Here is a 20366-nt window from a genome sequence, read left to right as displayed (position 1 = left end):
GTTGCGTGGTCTACTGACTGAGCCAACCAGGTGCCCCTGAAGAGGATGCCTTCTTGTTTGCTTCTCCTTTCAGGCTCAGTTTTCACCTTTTATGGTCTTTCATGCAATTTGTTTTTCAAAATTTAACTGACATCTCTTATCTGCTATAATATTCTCTTCTCTTAGTCTTTGTGGAAATATTTAATTTGTTTTAAAATTAAAAGAAATTTTTAATTTGTTTTAAAATTAAAAGAAAATTTTTATTTCTTTTACATCTTTTTGGCATTTTAGAAAGTGGTAAAGATAAATGCAAATATTAAAAAAAGATTGCCATGTTTAGCCAGAAGGTCAAAATATGTATCTCTGTCTTATCTAGTCAACTAGATTATGAACATTTTAAGTGCAAAGACTCTGTGTTATTTTGAGCAGTGAGCTTCTGGCACATATCTTCATAGCTCCTGAATCCAGAAAAATGCCTTAAATATAGAAATCATTTAATAAACATAACTGGAGTTCTGAAATAGAAAACCTAATAATTAATATCTTTAGATTTTAAACATTAATTTTTTCATATTTTCACAGCCACTATTTGGTTATCTTCACCACCATCATCATAGATACGCCTTGTTATTATCCTGTTCCATAGATAGATTATATAAGAATTATTGATTAGTTTGAGTCAAGCTCATAAAGTACTTGTCCACATAGTGTGAATGTGTACTCAGCATGAAACTGTGCATGGTTCCCGAAACTTGCCATGGTTAGGTATCCCTCTTTGACTTTTTCCATGCTTTTACTTTTGGTTCTTCGTACCCCCTACCATCAAACCTTTCAGGCCTGTTTAAAGTAATAACCACTCTGTGAGGTCTTAGACACTCCAGGAATAGTTGGTCAATATCTCCTTTGCAGTTTCATAGCAGAATATTTATTAATCTTATAGCACGCATCACAATGTATAGCATTTCTTTCTGTTTTGTATGTGCTGTCCATCTCTAACTGAGGGCTTTTTAGGACCTGGGCTGTGCCTCATTCATCTTTGTAACCCTTTGTAGTATTATGTCTCATACCTTATGGCAACCAGTAAACTTTTAGGGGGTGGATAAATACCTCATTGGTAAATTAAACACTCACCATCAAGTGGCAAACTTTTCATCAACACAGAGTTCTCCCTCAGTCTGAGTCTTAACCCAATGTTTTTCAGAATATTTTCCAGGTCTTCATAGTGAATTTCTTCCCCTTAAAAAAGAAAATAATGGTAGAAGGTCAAATTTCAAGCTTTAAATCATCATCATATCAACTATTTTTGTGTAGCATCACCCTCAAATATAGGGTAAAAAGTAATGGAAACATTAAGTGTTGTCTAATTACATAAAATTAGAAGGGAGATTCAAAAATAGAACTTTCTGTAAAATGTTAGGAACAAGGAATTAATACAACATGCAGAAAGTTGGTATTTTAACAGCCCACTAAGTTTACTGGTGTAAATAATTCTACTAGCATGTACCATTTGCTATATTGTTTTATTTTTGCCTGAATTATGAGCTTGTTCATCTGGTCATATTACTGGTATGTGCATCTGCCTTCGAATTTTGTCACTAGAACAGTAGAAAATAAAATTATACTATTGATACTTCAAAGAACATAGGGGTTGTTACTTCAACGTTATACTGTGGCCTTTTGCATAAGATGTAGATAGCAACTGATTATACTAATAACATTTAGTTTCTCAAGTTTTTCTTTAATTATGTATATATTACCAATTAAAAGAGATAAAATGACAGAATTATTATGTCATAGATAGGATAACAGAAAATACTTTAAAATGGATAAAGATTTGTTATATATGCACAATGGAATATTACTCAGCCATCAAAAAGAATGATATTGTGCCATTTGCAATGACATGGATGGAGCTAGAATGTATCATGCTAAGCGAAATAAGTTAGTCGGAGAAAGACAAATGACATATAATTTCACTCATATATGGAATTTAAAAAACAAGACAGATGAACATTTGGGAAGGGAGGAAAAGAAGAGAAGACAGCAAACTACAAGAAACTTAAAAAAAAGAGAACAAACTGAGGGTTGATGGAGGGAGGTGGATGGGAGATGGGCTAGATGGGTGATGGGTATTAAGGAGGGCACTTGTAATGAGCACTGGGTGTTGTATGAAAGTGATGAATCACTGAATTCTACCCTTGAAACCAATATTGCACTGTATGTTGACCAAAATTTAAATAAAAAAATAATTGGGATGAGGTGGCCAAGTGGTTAAGGCAATGGACTTCTGAATAAAAAAGAATTATTTTAATATAGGAAAAAAATAACTTCTTTTGTTAAGTATTAAGAAATTTTTTTTGAAGTAGGCTCCACCTCCAGTGTGAGGCTTGAACTCACAACCCTGAGATCAAGAGTTGGATCCTCTACAGACTAAGCCAGCCAGGTGCCCCAAGAGATTATTTTTATTATTCTTTATCATTATTTCTTCTCACTCACCTAGAAGTTCATGTACTTCATCCAGAAGTTTATCCAGTTTAACCCTCCTCTCATCTACAAGACAAGACAAAAATTAGGTATAGTTCCACTATGGACTGAAGTGTGTCCCCTCAAATTCCTAGTTTGAAGCCCTAACCTCTGATTTGACTTATTGGAGATAAGGTATTTAGGAGGTAATTAAGGTTATGAGGTCATAAGGGTGAGGCCCAACTCTGATAGAACTGTGGCCTTATAGGAAGAGGAAGATAACTCTTTCTCTTTCCGTCTCTCCATTTCTCCCCCTGTATCTCTCCCTCTTTCCTATCTCCCTGCCATGTGAAGACACAGTGAGAAGACAGCCTCTGCAAGCATGGAAGACAATCTCCATCAGAAACTGAATCAGCTAGTACCTTGATCTTGGATTTCCCTGCATCCAGAACTGTGAGAGAATACATTTCTGCTGTGTAAGTCACACAGACTATGGTATTCTGTTATGGGAGCCTGAGCAGACTAATTCAGGTTCCCATTACATAAAATTCTTAAACTGCAGAGTAAAGTATAAGGATTTAGCAGTGGCCTAAAATTTTTTTTCTAATTAGATATTTTATTTTCATACTGTAAAGCAAAAGGTCGAAAAAAGAAAAAAATCTAAATAAGATAGAGACATCTATTCTACTCATACTTTTCTTTTTGTGTTCCTCACTCATCAGAATGGAAGAAGAGAAATTCTTTCCATTTTTTGTTTTTTTATATCTGCTTTACTGAGGTATAATTAACAAATAAAATTATAATATATTTAAGGTGTACATCATGGTGATTTGATATATGTATACATGAAAGGAATCCCCCGTCTAAACTAACACATCTATCACCGATTATATTTGTCTTTTTGTGTGTGTGAGAATATTTAAATTCTATTCTCTTGGTAAATTTCAATTATATAATACAGTGCTATCAACCTTATTTTTCATTAGGTCCTCTGTCCTTACTCATCTTAGAGCTGGGAGTTGGTGCCCTATTGCCGTTTTGTTAATAATCATTTTCTGGCTGTTTCGTAATTCCTTTGATACTTTCTTCACTTGATTTCTTCCTTTATAATTTGATTATTTTCAGGAGTGTTATGCTTAGATTCCTTTCTCTTTCTCTTTTGTGTACTGACTGTAGGTTTTTGCTTTGTGGTTACCAGGAGGCTTACATAAAACATATTTATAACAGTCTATTTTAAGCTTATAAGAACTTAACTAAGAATGCATACCAAAGGTATAAATTTCTATTTTCCCCTCCTTTTATGTTTTTGTTATCACAACTTACATCCTTTACCTTGTGTATCCATTAACAAATTGTTAACTAAAAATGTAGTTATAGTTATTTTTAATACTTTCGTCTTTTAATGTTCATACTAGATTAGTAAGTGATATAGCCCCTACTATTACATTAGAATATTCTGAAATTAACTGTACATTTACCTTTAGCAGTGAGATTTACATTTTCATATGTTTTCCTGTTACTAGTTAAGCACCCTCTTGTTTCAGTTTGAAGAAGTTTTTTTAACATTTCTTGCAAGGCTGCTCTAGTGGTGATGGACTCCTTCAGCTTCCGCTTGTCTGGAGAACTATTTCTCTTTCAATTCTGAAAGACAACTTTGCCAAGTAGAGCATCCTTGGTTGGCAAGTTTTTTTCTTCTCTCACTTTGAATATATAATGTCACTCCTCTCTGGCCTACCAAGTTTCTCCTGAAAAATCTGCTGATAGTCTTATGGGGTTTTCCTTGTATATGACAAGTTGTTTTCTTCTTTCCATATTTAAGATTTACCCCTTGATTTTAACAATTGTAATGCATCTTAGTGTGGCTAGCTTTGATTTATCTTATTTGGGGCTACCTGAGTTTCCTGAATCCTCATGTCTGCTTCTTTTCTCAGGTTGGGGAAGTTTCCAGGCATTATTTCTTTGAATAGGCTTTCTGTCCTGTTCTCTCTCTCTTCTCCTTCTGGGAGCCCTATAATGTGAACATTGGTCCACTTCCTGGTGTTCCATAAATCCCTTAAGCTATTTTCACTCTTTTTCATTCTTTTACTTTTAGCTCTTCTATTTGGGTAAATTCCACTGCCCTGTATTTTGAGTTTGCTGGTTGTTTCTTCCACTTGATTGAGTCTACTGTTGAACCCCTCTACTGAATTTTTCAGCTGAGTTATTTTATTCTTCAGCTTTCTGATTTCTCTTTGGTACTTTCTTATGTTTTCTATCTCTTTGTTGAAATTCTCACTTTGTTCGTGCATTGTTCTCTTGACCTCAATAAGCATCTTTATGATCATTATTTTGAACTCCTTATCAGGTAAATCACTTATCTCCATTTCATTGAGGTCTGTTTCTGGACTTTTATCTTGTCCTTTTGTTTGGAACATATTCCTTTGCTTCTTCAATTTCCTTGACTCTGCTGGTTTCTGTACATTACATAAAAGAGCCACCTCTTTTAGTCTTTTTAATTTTTTTTATTTTAAGTTTTTAATTATAGTTAGTTAACAGTGTTGTTAGTTTCAGGTGTACAATATAGTGATTCAGCATTTCTATATATCACCCTGTGCTCATCACAAGTATACACCTTGATCTTCCCTTACTTCCCTCCCCTCTGGTAACCATCAGTTTGTTCTCTATAATTAAGAGTCTATTTCTTGCTTCGCTTCTCTCTTATTTTTTCTCTTTGCTTGTTTGTTTGGTTTCTTAAATTCCATATGAGTGAAATTGTATGCTATTTGTTTTGCTCTGACCTATTTCTCTTAGCATTATACTCTCTAGCTCCATCCATGTTGCAAATGGCAAGATTTCATTCTTCTTTTTATGGCTGAATAATATTCCATTGTGTATATATATATATATATATATATATATATATATAGCACATTTTCTTTATCTATTTATCAATCATCATCTCGATAGAGTGGTCTTATGTAGGAGGTAAACCTTATTTGTTCAGCTTAGTGAGAACTCCTGGTTGTTTCTCAAACCCATGTGTTTATCTAAGCTGTCTTTGTTTTCAGGGGCTATCAGGAGTTGAGGGTGTGCCAAGACTTGTCAGTGCCCCAAAATGTAAGATCTCAGGCAGCACCTTGATGCAGGCTGATTTTTTCATTTTTTAACTCACCAACAAGTATTTGCTGGATACCTACATATATGCCAGGCTCTATTTTCAGTGCTAGAAATACAAAGCAAACAACATGAAGTCTCTGCTTCTGTTGTAGCAATTACCAACGTCAGAGCAACCACTGGGTTACGAACAATTTCAGAATGACCAATAGAGCATTGAATTAAAACAGAAATTTATTTAAAGTGCTCTATCTCTTTGTTCCTTAGATTTATTTGGGTATCTTTGTTTCTTTGGTTATATTTTTAAAAGTCAGTTCTTGGTAACCTGTTTTACAGAGAAGAGGCAATAATATTTATTTTGAGGTTTTTAGCTAGACTGCCCTCCACATAATTTAGGGTGGGGCCATATTCCAATTCCAACAGGAGTTTTATAATCTTGTCTGGCTCATGTGTTACACATGTGAAAAAGAAATAGTTTGAGACAAGAAATAGGAGACTACTTTTTTGACAAGCATTTTGACAACGCTTGATTTCAAGCATGGTCAGATCATATTAGATAAACTCGTAAACCAACACTTCTAGGATGCTTATCAAACTATTAATTAATCCACAGAATCATTTCAAGATACTAAAGATGTTAAGATGCTCAAGATACTAAGACTTAAATAGAGTGCTTTGATCAAATGCTATTGCTGAAAACCATGCCAAAAAGTGCTAATCCTAGATAAATATACTAATTATATTTTTCTCTATATCATAAAGGTTAGCTATTTCAACAAATTAACTATAGTGGGGTTGCTTATTTAAAATTAAGATTCATAGGGGCGCCTGGGTGGCTCAGTTGGTTAAGCTTCCGACTTCGGCTCAGGTCATGATCTCACAGTTCCTGGGTTTGAGCCCCACATCGGGCTCTGTGCTGGCAGCTCGGAGCCTGGAGCCTGCTTCGGATTCTGTGTTTCCTCTCTCTACCCCTCCCCTGCTCGCGCCCTGCCCTGCCTCTCTCTCTCTCTCCAAAATAAATAAATAAGCATTTAAAAAATAAAATTAAGATTCATAGCCTCCACCTAAAACATATTTGATCATAGTCTTGAGGGGGCAGGTAATTTCTGTGTAATTTAAAGTTTGATACCTGTGAATTAATTTTAATGTGATTGTTAGATATATGCTGTATATATTTTACAATAGCACAAATAACATTTAACAGTTTCCAGCACCCTTCCCCATTTCTTTTTGTTGCTTTCTGAATTCCTTTATAATTTTCTCTCCCTACCCCTCAAAAATACTTTTTTGTTTGCTTTATTTTTTTTTCACTTTTATTTTTTAACATGTTTATGTATTCATTTGGTTGGGGGAGGGGCAGGGAGACAAGAAGAGAGAGAATCCCAAGCAGGCCCTGCAATGTCAGCATAGAGCCTAACATGGGGCTCGATCTCACAAACTGCAAGATCATGACCTGAGCCAAAATCAGTTAAGCCAGATGCTTAACTGACTGAGACACCCAGGTGCCCCTGTTTAGCTTAATTTTTTAACTTGTTTACTTGATCCCAACACTGATTTTCATCTCATTTTGGTATTCTCTGGCATAGGAACTCTTCAAGCAGCAATATAAGCAATTATTGATATTTTATTTAAGATTAATATTGAGACAATATATCTCCATTCTTTAGGATTGGGTATCTATAAACTTCTGGCTTTTTCCATGAAATTAGTAAGTATGTTTAAGATCTTCCTACAGAACTCGGTGTGGGAAGATGGCGGCGTAGGAGGACGCTGAGCTCACCGCATCCTGCGGATCACTTAGATTCCACCCACACCTGCCTAAATAACCCAGAAAATCGCCAGAAGACTAGCAGAACAGATTCTCCAGAGCCAAGCGTAGATGAGAGGTCCACGGAAGAGGGTAGGAAGGGCGGAGAGGCGGTGTGCGCTACACGGACTGGCGGGAGGGAGCTGGGGCAGAGGGGTGGCCCGCCGGCCAAGCAGAGCCCCCGAGTCTGGCTTGCAAAAGCGGAGGGGCCAGATGGAGTGTGTTCTGACAGCAAGCGGGACTTAACATCCGGAAGGTTATAAGTTAACAGCTCTGCTCAGAGAGCGGGAGGGCTGGAGGACAACGGGAGGGAGAGTTGCTGATCCCTGGACGACAGAGCTCAGCTTGGTGGGGAACAAAGGCGCTCGCCAGTGCCATCTCCCTCACCCATCCCCCAGCCAAAATCCCAAAGGGAACCGGTTCCTGCCAGGGAACTTGCTTGCACCACGCAAACACCCAACGCTGTGCTTCTGCGGATCCGTCCCTCCAGTGGGTCTGACTCCCTCCTGCTGCCACAGAGCCCCTCCCAAAGCAGATTTCCCAAGGAAAAGCAAGCTGAGCCTGCCCCTCCTGCCCCTGTGCATCTTGCCAATACACCCCAGCTAATACGCCAGATCCCCAGCACCACAAGCCTGGCAGTGTGCAAGTAGCCCAGACAGGCCACACCACCCCACAGTGGATCCTGCCCCTAGGAGAGGGGAAGAGAAGGCACACACCAATCTGACTGTGGCCCCAGGGGTGGGCTGGGGGCAGACATCAGGTCTGACTGCGGCCCTGCCCACCAACGCAAGTTATTCAAGACAGCACAGGGCAAGTGCCCCACAGTCCCGCACCACTCCGGGGACTATCCAAAATGAAGAAATGGAAAAATTCCCCTCAAAAGAATCTCAAGGAAATAACAATAGCTAACGAACTGATCAAAAAGGATTTAAACAATGTAACAGAAAGTGAATATAGAATAATAGTCATAAAATTAATCACTGGGCTTGAAAACAGTATAGAGGACAGCAGAGAATCTATTGCTATGGAGATCAAGGGATTAAGGAACAGCCAGGAGGAGCTAAAAAATGCTATAAACGAGCTGCAAAATAAAATGGAGACAACCACAGCTTGAAGAGGCAGAGGAGAGAATAGGTGAACTAGAAGATAAAATAATGGAAAAAGAAGCAGCTGAGAAAAAGAGAGATTAAAAAATCCAGGAGTATGAGGGGAAATTAGAGAACTAAGTGATGCACTAAAGAGAAATAATCTATGCATAATTGGTATTCCAGAGGAGGAAGAGAGAGGGAAAGGTGCTGACGGTGTACTTGAAGAAATCATAGCTGAGAACTTCCCTGAACTGGGGAAGGAAAAAGGCATTGAAATCCAAGAGGCACAGAGAACTCCCTTCAGATGTAACTTGAATCAATCTTCTGCACGACATATCATAGTGAAACTGGCAAAGTACAAGGATAAAGAGAAAATTCTGAAAGCAGCTAGGGATAAACGTGCTCTAACATATAAAGGGAGACCTATAAGACTCGTGACCCATCTCTCTACTGAAACTTGGCAGGCCAGAAAGGAATGGCAGGAGATCTTCAATGTGATGAACAGAAAAAATATGCAGCCAAGAATCCTTTATCCAGCAAGTCTGTCATTTAGAATAGAAGGAGAGATAAAGGTCTTCCCAAGCAAATAAAAACTGAAGGAATTCGTCACCACTAAACCAGCCCTACAAGAGATCCTAAGGGGGATCCTGTGAGACAAATTACCAGAGACATCGCTACAAGCATAAAACCTATGGACATCACAATGACTCTAAACCCATATCTTTCTATAATAACACTGAATGTAAATGGACTAAATGTGCCAACCAAAAGACATAGGGTATCAGAATGGATAAAAAAACAAGACCCATCTATTTGCTGTCTACAAGAGACTCATTTTAGACCTGAGGACACCTTCAGATTGAAAGTGAGGGGATGGAGAACTATTTATCATGCTACTGGAAGTCAAAAGAAAGCTGGAGTAGCCATACTTATATCAGACAAACTAGACTTTAAATTAAAGGCTGTAACAAGAGATGAAGAAGGGCATGATATAATAATTACAGGGTCTATCCATCAAGAAGAACTAACAATTATAAATGTCTATGTGCCGAATACGGGAGCCCCCAAATATATAAAACAATTACAAACATAAGCAACCTTATTGATAAGAATGTGGTCATTGCAGCAGATTTTAACACCCCACTCACAGCAATGTATAGATCATCTAGACACACGGTCAATAAAGAAACAAGGGTCCCGAATGATACATTGGATCAGATGGACTTGACAGATATATTTAGAACTCTGCATCCCAAAGCAACAGAATATACTTTCTTCTCGAGTGCACATGGAACATTCTCCAAGATAGATCACACACTGGGTCACAAAACAGCCCTTCATAAGTATACAAGAATTGAGATCATACCATGCATACTTTCAGACCACAATGCTATGAAGCTTGAAATCAACCACAGGAAAAAGTCTGGAAAACCTCCAAAAGCATGGAGATTAAAGAACACCCTACTAAAGAATGAATGGGTCAACCAGGCAATTAGAGAAGAAATTAAAAAATATATGGAAACAAACGAAAATGAAAATACAACAATCCAAACGCTTTGGGATGCAGTGAAGGCAATCCTGAGAGGAAAATACATTGCAATCCAGGCCTATCTCAAGAAACAAGAAAAATCCTAAATACAAAATCTAACAGCACACCTAAAGGAAGTAGAAGCAGAGCAGCAAAGATACCCCAAGCCCAGCAGCAGAAGAGAAATAATAAATATCAGAGCAGAAATAAACAATATAGAATCTAAAAAAACTGTAGAGCAGATCAACGAAACCAAGAGTTGGTTTTTTGAAAAAATAAACAAAATTGATAAACCTCTAGCCAGGCTTCTCAAAAAGAAAAGGGAGAAGACCCAAATAGATAAAATCATGAATGAAAATGGAATTATTACAACCAATGCCTCAGAAATACAAGCAATTATCAGGGAATACTATGAAAAATTATATGCCAACAAACTGGACAACCTGGAAGAAATGGACAAATTCCTAAACATGCACACACTTCTAAAATTCAAACAGGAAGAAACAGAAAGCTTGAACAGACCCGATAACCAGCGAAGAAATTGAATCGGTTATCAAAAATCTCCCAACGAATCAGAGTCCAGGACCAGATGGCTTCCCTGGGGAATTCTACCAGACATTTAAAGCAGAGATAATCCCTATCCTTCTCAAGCTATTCCAAAAAATGGAAAGGGAAGGAAAACTTCCTTCCCTCATTCTATGAGACTCATTCTATGAAGCCAGTATTACTTTGATTCCTAAATCAGACAGAGACCCAGTAAAAAAAAGAGAACTACAGGCCAATATCCCTGATGAATATGGATGCAAAAATTCTCAATAAGGTACTAGTAAATCGAATTCAACAGCTTCTAAAAAGAATTATTCACCATGATCAAGTGGGATTCATTCCTTGGATGCAGGGGTGGTTCAACATTCGCAAATCAATCAACGTGATACATCACATTAATAAAAGAAAAGATAAGGACCATATGATCCTGTCAATCGCAGAAAAAGCATTTGACAAAATTCAGCATCCTTTCCTAATAAAAACCCTCGAGAAAGTCAGGGTAGAAGGAACATACTTAAACATCATAAAAGCCATTTATGAAAAGCCCACAGCTAATATCATCCTCAATGGGGAAAAACTGAGAGCTTTCCCCCTGAGATCAGGAACACGACAGGATGTCCACTCTCACCGCTGTTGTTTAACATAGTATTGGAAGTTCTAGCATCAGCAATCAGACAACAAAAGGAAATCAAAGGCATCAAAATTGGCAAAGATGAAGTCAAGCTTTCACTTTTTGCAGATGACATGATATTATACGTGGAAAATCCGATAGACTCCACCAAAAGTCTGCTAGAACTGATACATGAATTCAGCAAAGTTGCAGGATACAAACTCAATGTACAGAAATCAGTTGCATTCTTATACACTAATAATGAAGCAACAGAAAGACAAATAAAGAAACTGATCCCATTCACAATTGCACCAAGAAGCATAAAATACCTAGGAATAAATCTAACTAAAGATGTAAAAGATCTGTATGCTGAAAACTATAGAAAGCTTATGAAGGAAATTGAAGAAGATATAAAGAAATGGAAAAACATTCCGTGCTCATAGGTTGGGAGACTAAATATTGTCAAAATGTCAATACTACCCAAAGCTATCTACACATTCAATGCAATCCCAATCAAAATTGCACCAGCATTCTTCTCGAAGCTAGAACAAGCAATCCTAAAATTCATATGGAACCACAAAAGGCCCCGAATAGCCAAAGTAATTTTAAAGAAGACCAAAGCAGGAGGCATCACAATCCCAGACTTTAGCCTCTACTACAAAGCTGTAATCATCAAGACAGCATGGTATTGGCACAAAAACAGACACATAGACCAATGGAATAGAATAGAAACCCCAGAACTAGACCCACAAAAGGATGGCCAACTCATCTTTGACAAAGCAGGAAAGAACATCCAATGGAAAAAAGAGTCTCTTTAACAAATGGTGCTGGGAGAACTGGACAGAAACATGCAGAAGAATGAAACTAGACCACTTTCTTATACCATTCACAAAAAGTAACTCAAAATGTATAAAGGACTTGAATGTGAGACAGGAAACCATCAAAACACTAGAGGAGAAAGCAGGAAAAGACCTCTCTGAGCTCAGCCGCAGCAATTTCTTTCTTGACACATCCCCAAAGGCAAGGGAATTAAAAACAAAAATGAACCATTGGGACCTCATGAAGATAAAAAGCTTCTGCACAGCAAAGGAAACAATCAATAAAACTAAAACGGAATGGGAAAAGATGTTTGCAAATAACATATCGGACAAAGGGCTAGTATACAAAATCTATAAAGAGCTCACCAAACTCCACACCCGAAAAACAAATAATCCAGTGAAGAAATGGGCAGAAAACATGAATAGACACTTCTCTAAAGAAGAAATCTAGATGGCCAACAGGCACATGAAAAGATGCTCAACATCCCTCAGCGTCAGGGAAATACAAATCAAAACCACACTCGGATATCACCTCACGCCAGTCAGAGTGGCCAAAATGAACAAATCAGGAGACTATAGATGCTGGAGAGGATGTGGAGAAACGGGAACCCTCTTGCACTGTTGGTGGGAATGCAAACTGGTGCAGCCGCTCTGGAAAACAGTGTGGAGGTTCCTCAAAAAATTAAAAATAGACCTACCCTATGACCCAGCAGTAGCACTGCTAGGAATTTATCCAAGGGATACAGGAGTACTGATGCATAGGGGCACTTGTATCCCAATGTTTATAGCAGCACTCTCAACAATAGCCAAATTATGGAAAGAGCCTAAATGTCCATCAACTGATGAATGGATAAAGAAATTGTGGTTTATATACACAATGGAGTACTACGTGGCAATGAGAAAGAATGAAATATGGCCCTTTGTAGCAACGTGGATGGAACTGGAGAGTGTGATGCTAAGTGAAATAAGCCATACAGAGAAAGACAGATACCATATGGTTTCAGTCTTATGTGGATCCTGAGAAACTTAACAGAAACCCATGGAGGAGGGGAAGGAAAAAAAGAAAAAAAAAGAGGTTAGAGTGGGGGAGAGTCAAAGCGTAAGAGACTCTTAAAAACTGAGAACAAACTAAGGATTGATGAGGGGTGGGAGGGAGGGGGAGGGTAGGTGATAGGCATTGAAGAGGGCATCTTTTGGGATGAGCACTGGGTGTTGTATGGAAACTAATTTGACAATAAATTTCATATAATAATAATAATAATAAAAGATCTTCCTACAGAAAAACAAAAATTTCCTTACAGGGCACCGTGTACTTGAAATGCTCACCATCAACTGGTAGGTGATTGCACAATTTCTCAATTTCTTCCTCTTCAAGTGGGAATTCCATATTTTCAAGAGCATCATCTATTTTATTGACATTAACCTTTCCTCCTTAGGAAAGAAAGAGATAAAAAAATAAATTTGTATTTATGCCAAAAGAGGGAAAACTGCTTGGTTATACAAATCAAGAAACACAAATAGGAAGTAAAAAGCAGTGTTACCATTAAGTTCTCGGAGTGATCAAAAGAATTAGCTATGGATTAAGAATAGAAAAATTCTCCCTGTCAACTTTCCAGAAAACACTATTATAGCAACTTGTATGATGAGTTTACCCAGAAGAGAGAGAAGAGCAGGCAAGACTGATGAGTTATAGCAAAGAGACAACCAATACACAAATTTCTTACCATTAAATAAGATTTGAAATTTGCTACAATGACAAAATAGTGTAGGTTATTTTCCCAAATGTGACTGTATACAACCAAGAATGACAGCTCATTAAAAAAAATAGAATAACATAATTAGCAGTCTAATCATTGAGAAATAAGAGAGATTTTAAGTAAATGCAAAAGCTTGAAGATGTTTTCTCTTTCTTGGCATGCTTCTCACTCACCTCTGTATGTCTTCACTCCATCCATCAACCTTTTTTTATACACCTTATTGTTATCTGTAAGATAAGGGTCAAATTTGGTTGACTAAGAAGTGGAAACAGAGAAAGGCAGTAGCTGTTAGTTATTTGTAGATTTTTACAAGTTATTACTAGTTATAATTCCAAAGAAGAAGGAAGCAAAGAGATGACTAAGATTCTCAAGGTAACTATTCATCTCTGCATCTGAGCTACTATTGGTAGAACTCTAACATGTTAAAACAGATTTCTTTCTTTCTTTTTTTTTCTAAAGTGTCCCTCCTTTCCCTTCTACAACTGTTTTATCACCTTTTTCCTATCTTTAGCTTTAGACTTGTTATAGATGCTGGTTCCAACATTGAAAAATGTTTATCCATAACAGCAGTACCCCAAAGAGAACATTACTCCCAAATTAATATTTAAGTGGTAAAGACAGAATATTTTATATCAGAAGAGGCTCTTTCTACATTTATTTTTCTCTTAATTTTTAAACACTGAGTATAATTGACATACAACATTGTGAAGTTTAGGGTATACGACATATTGATTAGATATATTTATATTGTAGTATGATTGCCATTGTATCATTAGCTAATACTTCTATCACATCAAAAAATTATTTCTTTTTGCGATGGGTAAAATTAAGATCTGGCTACTTAGCAACTTTAATGTTTACAATACAGTTTTGTTTTCTATAATCACATTCTGTATACTAGATCTCTAGAACTCATTTATCTACTAGTTGTAAGTATGTATCCTTAAACAACATCTCTCCATTCTTCCATGACTCCCCCTACCACCCAGCCCCAGTAACCAGCATTCCACTGTCGAGTTTTTTTTTTTTTTTTAGATTTCACATATATGAGATATCATTCAGTATTTGCCTTTCTCTGCTTCACCTATCTCACATAGCATAATGTCCTCAAGGTCTACCCATGTTGTTGCAAATGGTAGGATTTTTTCTTTTCTCATGGCTGAATAGTATTCCATTGACTATAATACACCACATCTTCTTTATTCATTCACTCATTGATAGGCACTTAGGTTGTTTCCATATCTTGGCTGCTATAAATAATGCTGCAATAAACATGGGAGTGCATAAATCTCTTTGATAACCTGTTTTTACTTTTTCGGATATATATCCAGAAGTGGGATTGTATATTGTATTGTTTTATTTTTAATTCTTTTGAGAAGCCTCCATATTTTTCTCCATAGTGGCCAAACCAGTTTACAATTCCATCAACAGTGTACAAGTGTTCCCTTTTCTCCACATCCTCACCAACACTTGTTATCTCTTGTCTTCTTGATGATAGCCATTTTTACAGGTGTGAGGTGGTATCTTATCGTGATTTTGATTTGCACTTCCTTAATGATTAGTGATGTTGAGCACCTTTTCATGTACATGTTGGCCATCTGTATGTCTTTGGAAAATGTCTATTTAAATACTCTGCCTTAAATTTTTTTTAATGTTTATTTATTTTTCATAGAGAAAGAGAGAGAGAGAGAGAGAGAGAGAGTAGGGGAGAAGCAGATAGAGAAGAAGACACAGAATCTGAAGCAGGCTCCAGGCTGTGAGCTGTCAGCACAGACCCTGACATGGGGCTCAAACCCATGAGCCACGAGATCATGACCTGAGCTGAAGTCGGACATTTAACCAACTGAGCCACCCAGGCACTCCTAAATACTGTGCCTTTAAAAACATTTGATTGTCTTTTGCTATTGAGTTGTGTGAATTCCTTATATCTTTTGAATATTACCTTTTTATCCTATACATGGTTTGAAAAAAATTTTTTCCATTCTGTAGGTTACATTTTCATTTCATTAATTGTTTCTTTTGCAGTGCACAAGTTTTATGCAGTTCCACTTGTTAAATTTTTTTGTTGTTTGTGCTTTTGGTGTCATAGCCAAAAATACCATCGCTAGGACCAATGTCAAGGACTTCCTTCCCGATGTATTCTTCCAGGAATTTTACCAAATTGGGTCTTATGTTTAAGTCTTTGATCCATTTCAAGATATTTTATGTGAGTTGTGTAAGATAGGGGTTAAGTTTTAGTCTTCTGCATGTATTTATCCAGTTTTCCCAACATCATTTGTTGAAAAGACAATCCTTTCCTCATTGCATGTTCTTGGTTCCCTTATCAAATATTAGTTGACTATAAATATGGGGGTTTAGTTCTGGGCTCTTTCTTCTATTCCATTTGCATATGTGTCTATTTTTATGTCAGTACCATACTGTTTTAGTTAACAAAACTTTGTAATCCGGAAGTGAGATGCCTCAGATTTTGTTCTTTCTCATGATTGCTTTGGACATTCAGGATCTTTTGTGGTTCTATACAATATTTAGGATTGTATTTTCTATTTCTGTGAAAAATACCATGGAATTTTTATAAGAATTGCATTGAATCTAGAGACAGCTTCAAGTAGCATGGGAATTTTAACATTAACTCAATCTATGAGCACAGGATGTCCTTCCAATTGTTTATGTCTTCTTTGATTTCTTTCAACAAAGTCTTGTAGAATTCATTGTACAAATCTTCCACTTCCACTTCTAGGTATTTTATTGTTTGTGATGCTATTGTGAATGGGATAGGTTTCATTTATACATTCATTTTACTTTTTTTTAAAGTAAGCTCTATGCCTAATATGGGGCTTGAACTTAAGACTGTGAGATCAAGAGTCACATGCTCTACTGACTGAGCCAGCCAGGCACTCCTGGGATAAGTTTTTTTTTTTTTTCCAGATGTTTTATTGTTCGTATATAGAAATGCAACTGATTTCTGTTTATTGCTTTTATATCCTGCAGCTTAACTGAATTAATTGATTATATCCAACAGTTTTTCTTAGTTGAGCCTTTGAGATTTTCAATGTCACTTGCATTTCAATATCATTTGCAATTAATGACAATTTTGCTTCTTCCTCGCTGATTTGGATGCCTTTTATTTCTTTGTCATGCCTGATTTCTTTAGCTAGTATTTCCGGGATTATGTTGAACAAAACTATTGAGAAGGAACACCCTTGTCTTGTTCCTAATCTTAAAGGAAAAGGTTTTGGTTTTCCACCATTGAGTATAATTGCTGTGGGTTTGTTGCATATGGCCCTTTTTATGCTGAGGTATTTTCTTCTTATACCCAATCTGTTGAGGTTTTTATCATGAAAGGATGTTGTGTTTGGTCAAATGTTTTTCTGTATCTACTAAGATGATCATACAATTTTATCTTTCATTCTATTAATTAGTGTATCACATGTATTTGATATGCATATATTGAGCCATATTTGCATTCCAGGGATAAATCCTACTTGGTCATGGTGTATAATCCTTTTAATGAGTTCTTGAATTTGGCATGGTAATACATTGTTGAGAATTTTGCATCTGTGTCCATCAGGGATATTGGTATATAGTTTTCATTTTTGTAGCAGGTGATGCTGGTCTTGTAGAATGAGTTTGGAAATGTTCCTTTCTCTTCAGCCTTTTTGGCAGAGTTTGAGAAGGAGTGGAATTCTTTAACATTCTTTTTTTTTTTTTTGAAGAGACAGCAGACTCTTGAAATTTATTTTATCTTTATAATACTGACTAGTTTTGTATTGCTTACTTGTTGTCATACATATTACTTATCCATTACTTGAGACTCCTCTATCATCTTTAACATTTTTTTAAAGAAAGAGAGCGCAAGCAGGGGAGAGGGGTAGAGGGAGAGAGAAAGAGAATCTCAAGCAGGCTCCATGCTCAGCCTGGAGCCTGATGTAGGGCTCTATCTCACAACTACAAGATCATGACCTGAGCTGAAATCAAGAGTTGGCCACTTAACCAACTGAACCACCCAGGTACCCCAAGAAGGAGTGGCATGAATTCTTTAAACTTTTGGTAATATTTGCCAGTGAAGCCATCTGGTCCTGGAGTTTTCTAGGTTGGGAAGTTTTTCATTACTGAATCAATCTCCTTACTCATTATTAGTCTGTTCAATTTTCTATTTCTTCTTAATTCAGTCTTCATAGGTTGTATGTTTTTGGAAATTATATATTCCTGTTATCTATAGTGTCAGTTGTAATTTCTCCTCTTTCATTTCTGATTTTATTTGAGTCTTCTACTTTTTTGAACCTCATTAAGAGTTGTCAATTTTGTTTGTTAAAAAATCAGCTCTTAGTTTTACTTATCTTTTTTATTGCTTTATCTCTATTTCATTTATTTCCACTCTGATCTTTCTTATTTCTTCCCTCCACTAATTTGAGCTTAACTGTTCTTCTTTTTTTTTCTAGTTCCTTTAGGTATAAAGTTAGGTTGCTTATATGTGATCTTTCTTATTTCCTGAAATATTCATTTATCACTCTAAACTTCTCTAACAGAACTACTTTTAAAGAATCCCATAGGTTTTGTATGTTGTATTTCCATTTTCATTTGTTTCAAGGTATTCTTTGATTTCCCTTTGATTTCGTCAACCCATTGACTTGCCAAGAGTGTGTTGTTTAGTTTCCACACATTTGTAGATTTTCCAGGTTTCCTCAAGTTGTTGATTTCTAGTTGTTCATTGTCTTTGGATAATGTACTTCTTTCTTGTTTTTTTTTTAACGTTTATTTATTTTTGAGACAGAGAGAGACAGAGCATGAACGGGGGAGGGTCAGAGAGAGGGAGACACAGAATCCGAAACAGTCTCCAGGCTCCGAGCTGTCAGCACAGAGCCCGACGTGGGGCTCGAACTCATGGACCGCGAGATCTTGACCTGAGCCGAAGTCAGCTGCTCAACCGACTGAGCCACCCAGGCGCCCCGGATAATGTACTTATTTCACCGTTGAAAGCAGGACATTCAAGTTCCCTACTATTATTGTACTGCTATTTCCCCTCTCAGATCTGTCAGCATTTGCTTAATATATTTGAATGCTGTGATGGTGAGTTTGTGTATATTTATGATTGCTGTATCTTCTTGATGATTTTACCCCTTTATTATTATGTAATGACTTTCTTTGTCTCTTGTTACCATTTTTGATTTAAAATCTAGTTTGTCTGATATGATCATAGCTGTCCCTGTTTCTTTTGGTTTCCACTCACATTAAATGCCTTTTTCTATCTCTTTACTTTGAGCCTCTGTGTGTCCTTAAAGCTGAAGTGAGTCTCTTGTAGGCAGCATATAGTTGGATCTTGTTTTTATCCATCCAATCACTTTTGACTGGTGAATTCAATCCATTCACATTTAGAGTAGTTATTGGTATGTCAGAACTTACTAATGCCATCTTATTAATCGCTTTCTGGCTGTTTTGTGTTCCACTGTTTCTTTTCCCTTCTGTTTCTGCGTACCTTTATGAATTGGTAAGGTTTGGTGGTGGTATCCTCTGACTCCCCTCTTTGTATCTTTTGTAAATTTAATCCAGGTTTTTGCTTTGTTGTGACACCATAGGGTTTACACAAAATATCTTATAGATAAAACAGTCCACTTTAGGCTTATGGCAACTTACTTCAATCACCTACAAAGGCTCCATCCTTATATTTCTCAGTTTCACATCACTGATGCTACAATTGACCTATTTTTAATATGTGTATTTGTTAATTTATAGTAGTTATAGTTATTTTTACTAGTCTTCTTTTAGCCTTTATGCTATAGTTAACTGATTAACACACCATTCTATTATAGAATTGGAGGTTTTTAAAAAAGTCTAACTGCATATTTTTCACCTTTGCCAGTATGTTGTGTACATTTGTATGTTTTCAGGTGACTGGATAGTGTCTCTTCATTTCAGCTTAAATAACTCCATTCAGTATTTCTTGGCCAGACAGGTCTATTAGTGGTGAACTCCCTCAGCTTTTGTTTGTCTGGGAAAGCCTTTATTCCTCCTTCATACGTAAAGGATAACTTTGCTGAATAAAGTATTCTTGGCTGGGAAGTTTTCTCTTTCAGCACTTTGAATCTGTGATTAAACTCTGGAGTTTCTGCTGAGAAATCTGTAGATAGCATATAGTGGGAGTTCCTTTCTGGGTTACATTTGTTTTTTTACTGCTCTTTTCAGGACTTTTTATCAATGATTTTTAAAATTGAGATATAATTGACATATAACATCATATTAGTTTCAGGTTTACAACATAATAATTTGATATTTGTATAGATTATGAAGTGATTATCACAAAAAAGCTAGTTAATACTATTGATTTTTGACTGTTTCAATATAATGTGTCTTAGATAAAGTCTTTTTGCATTGAGATAATAGGATGATCTATTATTAGCTTGATGGACTTGGATGTCCAAATCGTTCCCCAGATTTGGGGGGTTCTCAACTATTATTTCTCTGTTCTCTGCCTCCTTTTCCCTCTTTTCCTTCTGGGAACTGATTATTCTAATATTTGTCTTTTGATGGAATTCTGTAGCTCGCATAGGCTTTCTTTGCTCTTTTAAAATCTTTGTTTTTCCCTCTTGCACTCTTGGTGGGAATGAAAACTGGTGCAGCCACTCTGGAGAATAGTATGGAGATTCCTCAAAAAGTTACAACTAGGGGCGCCTGGGTGGCGC

At 36.6% G+C, this 20366-nt stretch overlaps 2 protein-coding genes across 3 annotated transcripts in view; both read right to left on the bottom strand.

Moving 5' to 3' along the window:
* Window positions 1-2529, bottom strand: part of EFCAB3 (EF-hand calcium binding domain 3) — a 108615-nt gene extending 106086 nt beyond the window's left edge. For both annotated transcript variants that reach the window (XM_043584903.1, XM_043584905.1), the window contains exons 1-2: window positions 2476-2529; window positions 1111-1215 (exon numbers count right to left, since the gene is read on the bottom strand). In XM_043584903.1, the coding sequence (XP_043440838.1) occupies window positions 1111-1132 (22 nt within the window). In that variant the 5' untranslated portion in view covers window positions 1133-1215; window positions 2476-2529. The remainder of the gene's footprint in view (window positions 1-1110; window positions 1216-2475) is intronic.
* The window catches only part of LOC122484685, a 54465-nt gene continuing 36566 nt past the window's right edge, over window positions 2468-20366 (bottom strand). Inside the window, exons 19-21 of the mRNA XM_043582644.1 lie at window positions 13863-13916; window positions 13232-13363; window positions 2468-2529 (exon numbers count right to left, since the gene is read on the bottom strand). Of these exons, the coding sequence (XP_043438579.1) occupies window positions 2468-2529; window positions 13232-13363; window positions 13863-13916 (248 nt within the window). The remainder of the gene's footprint in view (window positions 2530-13231; window positions 13364-13862; window positions 13917-20366) is intronic.

Source organism: Prionailurus bengalensis, chromosome E1 (genome assembly GCF_016509475.1).
Source record: "Prionailurus bengalensis isolate Pbe53 chromosome E1, Fcat_Pben_1.1_paternal_pri, whole genome shotgun sequence".
Lineage (NCBI taxonomy): Eukaryota > Metazoa > Chordata > Mammalia > Carnivora > Felidae > Prionailurus > Prionailurus bengalensis.
The sequence above is the reverse complement of the archived record's forward strand: the minus strand, read 5'-3'. Positions and strand labels throughout refer to the sequence as shown.